At 61.2% G+C, this 11404-nt stretch overlaps 1 protein-coding gene across 2 annotated transcripts; it reads right to left on the bottom strand.

The window, feature by feature from the left end:
- Nucleotides 1–2628: 2628 nt before the first annotated feature.
- On the bottom strand, nucleotides 2629–10731 carry TBC1D20 (TBC1 domain family member 20). 2 transcript variants are annotated; one of them, XM_057416567.1, is made up of 8 exons: nucleotides 10643–10731; nucleotides 8541–8726; nucleotides 7698–7778; nucleotides 6305–6491; nucleotides 5566–5667; nucleotides 4849–4990; nucleotides 3519–3703; nucleotides 2629–2886 (listed from the first exon to the last, which is right to left on the bottom strand). In XM_057416567.1, exons 1-8 carry the CDS (start codon nucleotides 10683–10685, stop codon nucleotides 2631–2633), a joined length of 1182 nt encoding a protein of 393 aa, XP_057272550.1. In that variant the 5' UTR covers nucleotides 10686–10731; the 3' UTR covers nucleotides 2629–2630. The 2 variants fall into 2 exon arrangements, with proteins under 2 accessions (XP_057272550.1, XP_057272551.1); XM_057416568.1 differs by lacking the exon at nucleotides 10643–10731 and adding an exon at nucleotides 9410–9484.
- Nucleotides 10732–11404: the final 673 nt, after the last annotated feature.

Below are 11404 nucleotides of genomic sequence, written 5' to 3'. Positions count from 1 at the left end.
GCAGCTCTTGGAGTCCCTCTTGGTGGTCCCCAAAACAGGCAATGCCCCCTGCATAGGGGTGCACACAGCAGGGTCCCCGCCCCTGCACCCTAGGGTGCTATGGCTGCAGGAGGGGTTGATGGGTACTGGGGTCCCTTTGCCCTCCCCATGATACCTAAACCCAACACCCAGCCGTGAGCCAGAGTGCAGCCATGAGCCCAGCGTGGGGCAGGGGAAGGGGTTGGGGTGGGGGGGGTCTCTTACCTTCCAGATGTGGGGGGCAAGGACCCATCCCCATCATTAGCACTGGCTCTGGTACAGTCCTTGTGGGAGAGGTGGTGTCCCATCGTGTCCTATCCTGTCCCATCGCGTCCCACAGCCGCTCCGCTCTGCCAAGGCCAAGTGATGCTTCCCAGCGTTGGGAGCGGCTCCTCAAGGAGGATGGGGAGGAAGAGATGCCAAACGCAGCCGTGGTCCATCCACACAACAGCAGCAGGGGGACACGGGCACACAGCCCCCGTTCCCACTCTTTTGGGGTCAATAAAGGTGATGCTTCCATGCTCTTCAATGCACTGAGTCCCAATTCAGCCACAGGTGCTCGGGAAGAGCCTGGAGCAGCTCCAGGGACCTGCAGGCAGCTCAACCCCATCCGGCTGCACTGCGGGGCCACAGGGATGCACCAGCTCTGGGTCACAGGGTGCCAGGAGCACGGGGGGGCAGGAAAGGTGTCAATAACAGTTTATTGTACAGGGTGGGCTTTGTACAAACCCGCATGGACAGGGGGATGTGAAGTCTTGGTACAGAGGAACTGAAACACCCGAAGCGTCTCCTCCAGCCCCTTCCTCCCCGGGGACAACGCAACAACTAAAGTGCATGGCGGGCAGAGAGCCGGGGGGGCTCCAGCATCCCCTCCTTTGGGGTGCTGGGGAGTGCACAGAGGGGCCCTGGGACCCCAGCAGCACCCCCAGGGCACCACAGTCTCTCCTGCCCCACGAGTTGCTAAAGTGCTAAAGCCCCGTGCTCTGCCCCACACCCTGCTGCCCTGGGGGTGCTGGTGGGGAGGGAGCTCTGAGAGCAGCCCCTGGCTCCCACCGTGGGCACACCGAGTCCTGGAGTGAGGGAGCAGCAGCAGGAATGGGCCTCGGGGCCCATCCTGCCTGGGCCAGAGCACATCCATGTGCTCCCGATGCAGACTGCAAAGGAAACTCCTCTGCTCAGAGCTCAATGGAACCACATGAGGAGAGCCCGTGCACCCTGCGGCCACCCTGATGGTCACAAAGGCACAGCCCCGCCGAGGGTGAAAGCCCACAGGGCAAACCAGACCTGCCCCGAGGCGCTCACAGAACCCCAGCACAGGGTTGGGACATGCAGGGAATGAGCTTCCTATCCCAAACTCTTCAACCAACGCCTGTTTGCAGGGGTGCAGCCCCTGGGCAGGGCACTGGGCACCACGCAGCAATGGCAGGGGAGCAGGGGGGGAGCAGAGGGACAGGTAAGGGCACTTGTGGGAGGTTGAGCAGCTCAGGGAGAGGTAGAGGCATGGAGCAGGGCCTGGCTTTGGCTCAGTGGGACACTGAGCTGGGTGGAGGGGGTGCTGCTTAGCTGGGAGGGGAGGGAGTGCTGGGGCTGTGAATGGGGCTGGAGGGGAGGCAGGAGCTGTGCCTGGTGGGGAGGGGGCCTGACTGGGAAACTCCCTCCCTTGTGTTGCTCTGAAGCGTGAGCAGCTCCTGGGGGAGGTTTCTCCCAGGTTTCCCGTGGCCATGACTCTGATGCGTGCAAAGGGGCTCACAGGGTGGAAAAAGCCTTTCTCTGCGCTCAAACCCGCTCCCGGAGCTGTAAGAGAAGCCTGCAACGGGTGCTCGTGGTGCTGCTAAGACTCGTGGTGAGGTGATCAGGCACATGACGGCACACACCTCTGGCAGCGTGTGCGACGCTCGGGTCTCCCCTTGCTCACCCCCACTGTGGCCAGCGATGGAGCCCCAGTGAGGGGCAGCCGGGCTCCCCGGGGCCACCCCAGTGTGCGCCTGGCCCTGGCCCTTCTCTCCTGCCAACAGGCTGCAGAGATGAGGAAACAGAACAGGGAACGTTCACGCTGGAGAGAACCTCACGGCAGGGCACTGGGAAAGGGCTGGCTCTGCTCAGAGGTTGCCCATAGGAAAGGGCTGGACCGTGGGGCCACTGGCAGCCCGCAGACAGGAGTGATGCAGAGCTCAGGGCTGCCTGGCTCCTCAGGAGTGTAACAACTCCCTCCCCCCCCCCCCAGCCAAGTGAGATTCTGCTCCAGGCACGGATCTGCCCTTGCTCCCACCTAATTACCCCACAGGGATCGTTTGGGGATAGCCCCCACCCAGCTCTCTGCTCAACAGTCACCTGGGTGCAGCCTGAAGAGCCAGACTCCTCCAAACTCCGCTTCCTCACGAGGTGCTGGCAGTGCCTGTGTGCTCAGCCCTGCCCGGGGAGCAGAGAACAAGGCGAGCATCCAAGTGGGGTCCAATCCTGCTGGACTGGCTCCCCTCGGTCTCTGTTGCAAAGGCCAAAAGCGTCCCCGGAGGCAGCAATGATAAAACCCCATCGCTGCACAGGTCATTTCCAGCCAGGTCCTCACGCCAAGCAGCAGCCGGTGCGTGCGGCAGCGGCGCGGGGCCAGGGCGTCAGGGGAAGATCTGCAGCTCAAACTTGGGGGCCCACTCCAGGGCGCTCTTCACCACGGCCAGGGCAGCGGCTCCCAGCGCCACCGTCAGCCCCATCACAGCCAGCTTGACCAAGCGGTTGGTCCTGGGCTTTGCCAGGATGGATTCTGTCCTGTCCTCCGCGCGCAGGCGCTCCCGGAAGCGCTGCCGCAGCACCGTGTCGGGTCTCTGCTGCACCGAGGCCAACTCAAAGTCCTTAAACGTGGAAGCCGCGGTTCTGCAAGAGAAGAAACCGGGGTCAAGGAGTGGCCCCAGCTCGTCCTCGGGACCCGCCTCCTGCCACAGGGAGATCACAGAACCATGGAATGGGTTGGGGTGGAAGGGACCTTAAAGCGCATCCAGTTCCATCCAGGGACCCCTTCCACTAGAGCAGCTTGCTCCAAGCCCCTGTGTCCAACCTGGCCTTGAGCACTGCCAGGGATGGGGCAGCCACAGCTTCTCTGGGCACCCTGTGCCAGCGCCTCAGCACCCTCACAGGGAAGAGCTTCTGCCTTATCTCCAACCTGAACTTCCCCTGTTTCAGTTTAAACCCATCACCCCATATCCCAGATGAAGAGTCCCTCCCCAGCATCCCTGTAGCCCCCTTCAGACACTGGAAGCTGCTCTGAGGTCTTCACGCAGCTTCTATTCTCCAGGCTGAACAGCCCCAATGTTCTCAGCCTGTCTCCTTACGAGAGGTGCTTCAGCCCCTGAGCATCCTTGTGGCCTCCTCTGGACTTGCTCCAACAGCTCCATGTCCTCCTTACGCTGAGGACACCAGAGCTGCACCCAGTGCTCCAAGAGGGGCCGATCTTCATGAGGAAGCAAGACCCAGGGAGGGGATGGAGCGAAGCCAGGGGCAGCACTCACCGCTCCACCTGCTGCTGGGCTGCCTCCCGGGCCAGTTCGGAGGGGGGGAACTGGACAAAGAGGTCCCCGGCTCTGCTGATGAGGGTCTCGTAGGGAAGGTCCTGTGGGATCTGGGACAGGAGGTGGTGCACAGAGGCCATGTCACACTCGCAGTCCAGCACTTCCTGCTCGCGGTACAGCACGATCTGCAGGGAGCAGAGAGAGCTCTGAGGGCAGGGGGGACGAGGCCCTGTCACCCACTGGCACTCACTTCCGAGGAACAAAACACTTCACTTCCAGCTGGAAGAGCTGCTCTTCCTCACGGGGCCATGTGGCAGTGAAGCGTTCCCTGTCTGGGAAGAGCAATGCCAAACCCTTCTCAAGGCTGAGGCCGTGATCGTAGAATCACAGAATAGTTCGGGTTGGAAAGGACCTGAAGATCATCCAGTTCCAACCCCTGCCATGGCCAGGGACACCTCACACTAAACCATCTCACCCAAGGCTTCGTCCAACCTGGCCTTGAACACTGCTAGGGTTGGAGCATTCACAACCTCCCTGGACAACCCATGCCAGTGCCTCAGCACCCTCACAGGAAAGAATTTCCTCCTTAGATCCAATCTAAACTTCCCCTGTTTCAGTTTGAACCCGTTACCCCTTGTCCTGTCACTACAGTCCCTAATGAAGAGTCCCTCCCCACCATCCCTATAGGCCCCCTTCAGATACTGGAAGCTGCTCTGAGGTCTCCACACAGCTTCTCTTCTCCAGGCTGAACAGCCCCAACTTCCTCAGCCTGTCTTCATACAGGAGGTGCCCCAGCCCCTGAGCATCCTCGTGGCCTCCTCTGGACTTGTTCCAACAGTTCCATGTCCTTTTTATGTTGAGGACACCAGAACTGCACACAATGCTCCAGGTGAGGTCTCATGAGAGCAGAGCAGAGGGGCAGGATCACCTCCTTCGACCTGCTGGTCACGCTCCTTTTGATAGCCCCTTTCTGGGCTCAAAGAGAGATCTATTTGGATCCCCATAAGGAGAAAGGGCAGCACAGCACAGGGCTGTACACAGCCAGCCAGATGCCCCAGCAAGCGCCCAGCAGCAGGGCCAGCACATGAAAGCAAAGAAAACCACCAGCTCCTGCTGCCCCCACAGCCCTGAGCTGGACCAGGCTGTACATCTGGACACATCCAGGCCAGCCCGAGCTCTCCTGCATACCCCCTGCCATTGCCAAGGACATCACTGGCCTCGGGGGGCTCTGCAGAGCAGGGGACAGGAGCAGCACTGAGTTTGCCAGCCCCAAACCACCACCACCTCACCGCAGTCCACTTCCTCCCCTGCCATTCCAGGCAGCACCTACCACAGCAGCGAAGTAAATGGGCATCAGGGGATGACAGGCCAGGAAGAAGTCGTATAATCGCACCACGTGCCTGAAGTCGGACAGGACGTGCCCGAACCAGGTGATCAACCAGCTGAGAGCAAAGATGGTGCCCACCTCCGCGCTGCACAGAGACAAAGAGCCGTCAGCCCGGCTGAGGTGCTCCTGGGGAGCCCTGCACTGCAGCCCCACGCCTGGCAGGGCCAGTCCTGCAGGCTCCTTTCCACCCTAAAGGCTTCACTAACACCTGTGAGTTGTAATCCTGCCTGGGACCCAGGAACATCTCGGCCAGGAAACCTAACAGAGGCACCGGCCCAGGGAAGGACCTTGGACTGAACCTCCCCCCTTACTTTCCTGCTTCTGTTTCAATCTGCCCAGTCCATACCTGTGGGGCCCTAATTCCCCAAATCCTGGGAATTACCCCCAAAAAGAGCAACAAACCGCAGCAAGGTGACACCAGCCAAAACCCTGGGCTCCTGAAGTGGTGGTGGCAGCTCTGTATGATCCCAGCCACAAACCCCCAGCTTTCCCCGTAAGGACTGCAGAGCACCGGGGTGAAGATGGCACCACCTAAAAGCCCTCAAGAGAGGCAGCACAGGAGCGGGTGTGCTCAGAATCAGGGGACGCGTGGCTTTGGGCTGTCACTGTTGGCTCTGGGGCTGCAGTTGACACACCTGTGTTGAGGGAACGTCTGCGTACCTCTGCATGAAGTCATGCACCTTAGGGTTCACCTGGTCTATGATGGGCATCAGGTAATTTAAAATGTGCTTGGTATTATCCATCGTTGGGTCCATAAAATCCCTGAGGGAAGATGGAGAAGAAGCTTCATCAAGCAACCACATCAGTGAGCTCTGCCTCCAGGGAGGCAGCCAGAAGGTAAAGAAATGCACTTGCAATAGGCAGCTTTCCTGACAGGGTGGCCCCAGCCCCAGGGAATTGTGTCCACCTGGGACAGGCTCCATCCTACCTGATCTGTAAACCCTTCCCAGCACCCAAACCCCAACTCCCTGCCTGGGAAAGGAAGTAGAACCCCCTCCAAAACAGAACCCAGCTGAAGGCTTGGGCTCGTTTCAGTGCACAAACAGGCTGTGGGGCTCAGGCCACTGCTGGTGCAGACCACACTGCCCAGGGCTGTGTAAGGCTGATGGGGAGGTACAGCCAGGCCCTGGCAGCAGAGGCCAGAGAGCTGTGCACAATGCAGGGAGCTGGCTTTGCAGCTTCAAGAGATGACACCAATTACCTGGCAGCCTTCAATGAGCCCTTCCCCAGAGCACGGCTCCTGCCAAGCCACGTGTGGTCACACTGCTCCCCACAGCACCCCTCTGGGTATGGCCTTAACCCAAGGCTCCCCCTTCCAGGCCAGCTCTGTCTGTGCTGTGCTCCCACAGCTTGGGACACCCATGCAGCTCCTCTCCTCCAGCTGAGGCCCCCCATGTACCTGAGATGATGCGTCGAGAGCTTCTCCACCAGTGCTGTGGCCAGCTGGTCCCCCACCACCAGGAGGAAGGTGACCACGATGTCGTGGTAGCCCTGGTAGTAGTGCAGCTGCGGGTTGCGCTTCAGGACGTGCAGGATGATATCGATGAGCTCCTCCTGCAACCCTTCCCGCTGGTCATCCGGCATTCCTGTGGGAACAGCACCGGACATTGAGTCGCTGCTGCACATGGATCTGTGCCCTGAGCCTGGCAGGACACGGGCCTGTGTGAGCAGCAGTGAAGGAATGGTTTGGGTTGGAAGAGACCTTAGGATCATCCAGTTCCAACCCCCTGCCATGGGCAGGGACACCTTGCTGCTGCAAGCCCCTGTGTCCAAGCAGTTTACTGCTGTGCACAGAGCTGTGCAGGATGGTGCTGCACACCCAGCACTGAGGACGCTGCAATCATTTTTAATTTCCCAGAGGTTCTACAAAGATGAAACAGGACCCAGCTTCAGAGAAACTGTGTCAACGGCCTCAGAGCAGCACCCACCACAGCTCCACATCAGTCCCTGCTAACACCACGGGTTGAGGGACAGGAAAAACATTGCTCCTGTGCCCGCAGCTGCAGCTGGTTTCCGGCAATCCCTGTCCACAGACAAAACACCCAAAGGCCAAGCAGCAGGTCCCAGTGGAGATCCTGCAGTGACAAAGTTCCCCTGCTTCACTGATGTATCTAAAAATAGGCCGGAGGCTGCCACTCAGTGTGATCAGACCCATCAGGAACGGGGCATCCGCTCTGCAAAGGGAATCAGGGTGAATCAAGTGCTCACTCACACAAAGGCAGCAGAAGGGGGAAGCAGGTTCTGGCCAGAAATAACGACTGCTCTGCAGAGCTGGGGATGAAATGCTTTATAAATAGCACAACAAGGCACCAGCCACGCAGCAGAACTGAACAACTGCAACGCGTTTTGCTTCTAAAGGTTCAGAGCCCTCCTAAATCTGGTGCATGAACCCAATTTGGAGTCTGCTGAACACCGGAAACGGTTCCAAGCGCTGACAACGCTGCTTTCCCCCTCCCTGGGCCAGAGCAGGCTCTAAAATGAACCACAGCAAACAGGCTGCTTCTCAAGCACTCCATCAATGCAAACCTCACCCCGCTCCTGGCAGGCGAGGGGCCGACAACTGTTCCACGTGCAGTGGGGGGCACAGGGGAAGTCACATCAGACCCAGCTGAAGGGAGCTGAGAGCTCAGAGTGGCTTTGCTGCACGGAGAAGCTGCTGTAAGCTCTAGCTTTCTAGAGCCAGGCTCTTGGAGTGTCACCACCTGCGACACCCCGCGAGTGAGGTCTGAGTTGGGGGAGCCCCATAGCACAGAGCTCACCCCCAGAGAGGCAAGAGGAGAATCCCCCCTCACCTGGTGGGAACCGGCGCAGGGATCGCCGCACGTCCAGGAGCACTTGCTGGTAATCCTTATTGTCCTTCCGCAGCTCCTTGCCTGTGAGGAAAAGAGGAATATGGTTAACACCGTACCAGGAAGAGAGGTGGGAGAGGCCCTGCAGGAGGCAGGAGGATGAGGCTGCACACACACACACACAGCATCCCATGGCATGGCCCCCTTTTCATGTGTCACACTCCAGCCCTGCCCCCTCACTTTTGCTGCTGTGTTCAGACATTAACAAACTTCAGTGTGGGGAAATGAGATTGTTAGCTGTAGAATCAGAGAATCCCAGACTGGTTTAAGCTGGGAGGGACCTTAAAGCTCCTCCAGCTCCAACCCCTGCCACAGGCAGGGACCCCTTCCACTGGAGCAGCTTGCTCCAAGCCCCTGTGTCCAACCTGGCCTTGAGCACTGCCAGGGATGGGGCAGCCACAGCTTCTCTGGGCACCCTGTGCCAGCGCCTCAGCACCCTCACAGGGAAGAGCTTCTGCCTCAGAGCTCAGCTCAGTCTCCCCTCCTTCAGTTCAAAGCCAACTCCCCCTTGTCCTGCTCCTACAGGCCCTTGTGCAAAGCAGTCCCCTTCCAGAGGGAGGTGTGGTCTTCAAACACAGCACTCCTGGAAACATCCCTGCTCCACAGTTTTAACTGTGCAACCCAAAGCACCCCCCCTCAGCAGCAGGGCATGCCCAGCTCTGAGACCAGGAAGAGCAGTTCATCAACCACCACCCGTCTCAACAGCCCCACACCGAGCCAAGCCGACAAACCCAGCCCTGGGCCAGCGCCTGTGGACGCCCCGGGGCTCAGAGCTGGGTGCTGTACCTGGGAGGGGGGGCAGGTCGTCTGTGTTCACACTGAGCAGCTTCGGCCACACTTTGCAGCGGATCTCGTCGGTCAGGAGCCCCCCCTCGCTGATCGCCATCCGCCGGAGCGTGGCCACGTCGATGGGGTCACTGTTGAGGGCCTGGTAGATCTCCGCCACTTTCCTTTTCTTCTTGTCATCAAAGTCTGCAGGAGGGTCACAGAGAGGGATGCTGGGGCAGGGAGGGGCTGCAACTCACAGCGTGAGGGGGCAAAACCCACTCATGGCAATGCCACACACACTCACAGGGGAGATGGCACAGGACAGTGAGCACAGGCCCCGTCAGCGCCAACCCACCAGCTCAAGGCCCCCATCTCCTCAGGCTCCGCACAGCTCACAGAACATCCCCACTGGTCCCACTGCGGGAGGCAGCTCCTGCTCCTCTCAGCACAGTGCCCAAGGGATCCCTCTGCCCCGTGTTCCCGGGGGATCACGGCTCCGTGCGGGACGGTGACAGCCGTGCGAAGCCACCTGCAACTGTTTGCTCCCTGATGCAGCCTCCAGCTCCAGCGTCAAGTGTTTGCTAAGGCCAGGACTTTGTGTTCCTGCTGAGTCCAGGCTGCAGCTCCCACCGGCAGCGGCCTGGGAAGGAGTCTGAGCACTTCCACCGAGCCCAACGGGCACAGGAAGGGACTGAATTAAACCAGAGGTAGGGAATCACGAGCACAGGAACACACTGGGCCAGTGTGAAACCACCACCACCGTTTGTGGAGCACACGGGGCAGATAGGGGATGGAACACACACAGGGAAGGGAACAAGGAAGGCAGGGGAAGGAGTATCAGGCAGAGCACACAGTGCTCTGCCTTCAAACGGGTTAAACGCACTTACAGGACTCGAGAGCGCTTCCTGGGGACACCACTTCCCACTGCATCCCGGTACCTGTCCCCGCTGCCCCACACCAGGGAGGAGTTTCCGCCAAGCAGCCGCGGGGCCGGAGCGCAGGATGAGGCCCCCAGCGCCTCCTTCACTTAAAGGCTTTCCCAACAGATCCAGCTACTGTGGGGACCCGATCGGGATTCGTTCCATCAGGACGTGTCCGAACCGGGTTTGCATGGGAGGAACTCAAAGGATCCCGATGGGGAAGCAGCTGTTCGCTCCCTGCCCACGTGGCACCGCCGTTGTCCCGGCGCTGCTCCCCGCTCCCGGCTGGAATTCCCGCCTTCAGGAATGTGTCCGGGCAGAGCACGTCCGGCTGCTCGGACAGCGGGGAGGCCACCAGCAGCCACTGCCCCCCCTCTAAGCACCCTTTTGGGAGGAAACCTGCGCCAGCTCCGCCGGGCTCCGAGTCCCGGTAACGTCAAAGCACCAAACCCTCCCGCAGCGACCGCGGTTTCCTCTTCTCTCCTCTCCTTCCCCACCCCTTGTGCAAGCAAAGTTATGTGCAGGGAACAGCAGCCGGCCCCTGCTCCCTGCCCCGGGTACGGTAAGTAAGGAGGAGCAGAGCCGCGGGAGCTCCTCCCGGCCACACACAAAGCGCTCGGGGAGCAGCGCGAAGGAAGGAGCAGGAACCGGGGGCTCCTGGTCTGAGCTTTACTGGGGAGCAGCCCGGGATTTACCGGGGTCAGACCCGCACAGGGCGATGGCTGCGCTGGACACAGGACTACTGCAGACCCTGCTCTGGGCACCCACAACCTGGACTCACGGCATCGGGCTCACCGGGGACCCACAGCACCGTAACTGCGCCCGGGGCTCATCCTGCAGCCAAACCGCGCCGGGAGCGGCTCCCACCGCCAGCCCCGAGCACAGCGCCCGGGGCGCAGCCGCGGGCACGGAACGAGGCTTGGCGGGGCCGGGCCAGCAGAGCCCTCCCCGGTTACTGCCGCGGCGGGCGGACCCGGGCAGTGAAGCCGGAGAGCTCAAGGCCCCGCTCCTGCGGCGAGAGCCGGTCCCGCAGGGGGTGGGCCCAGACCCGGCCCCTTCGCTTGAACCCTCCCCGGTACCGGTACCGGTAATCCCCGCCGCGGCGGCTCCGAGTTCCGCCCCGCCGTCAGGGGGCGCTCTAATCCCCGCCCACCTCAGAGGATCCGGCGCCCCCCAGGCCCGGCCCGGCCCGGTCCTTACCGTGACCGCCGACCCCGTTGCGCGGCGGGCTCCGCCGGGCCATGTTCCCGGGCGCTGCGGCGCATGCCGGGCCGGGCCGGGGCTCCGCGCTCCCGGTGCCGTCCGCTCCGCTCCCCTCCCGCCCCCCCCTCCACCCCTCCGCCGGCGGCGCGCGGGCGGGACGTCACGACACCCCATGGCGCAAGCGCGGAGCCGTGAGGCAAATCACGATGGCGGAAGGGGCTCGGGGGTATTGCGCATGCGCGGAAGGGGGCGCACAGCACGTGGTGGCACTGGAGCGCTCGATTCAAGGTTTTGGTTCAAATTCACCAAAACGGCGCTAAAAGCCCCAAAAGTGCGCGGTTGTGCCCCAGGAGCAGCGGGACGGCAGCGCGGGGGCTGCTCTGGTGCAGCACAGCCACGTGAGGGAACACAGACCGGCCTTCCGCTGCTTCTGGGCTGTAAATGACGGCAGCACAATGGGCTTCTATGGGATGGTGTCCTGGAGAAGCTGCTCTCGTGTCCATGAAGACCTCACCTCCCTACAAGCATTTCAGTCTCCTGCCCCGTTTCTCTTCAGTGCATCTAACCCAGCTCACTGGCTCCATCCTAACTCCAACCTGGAAGGCCCCAGCCATCCCCTCTGCAAGGGACAGGCCCTGTGGGGATGAGCAAGGGCTGGAGGCCAAGGGATGGAACAGCCTAAAGAAGCAACAGCCACGCTGCACTGGGGACAGGGGGGGCCATGGCCCCAGAGGCCTCTACACAGGGAACTTCAATCTA

This window comes from Pezoporus wallicus, unplaced genomic scaffold (genome assembly GCF_028554395.1).
Source record: "Pezoporus wallicus isolate ANWC-B61680 ecotype Strahan unplaced genomic scaffold, APGP_CSIRO_Pwel_v1 contig_13399, whole genome shotgun sequence".
NCBI classification, from domain to species: domain Eukaryota; kingdom Metazoa; phylum Chordata; class Aves; order Psittaciformes; family Psittacidae; genus Pezoporus; species Pezoporus wallicus.
The sequence above is the reverse complement of the archived record's forward strand: the minus strand, read 5'-3'. Positions and strand labels throughout refer to the sequence as shown.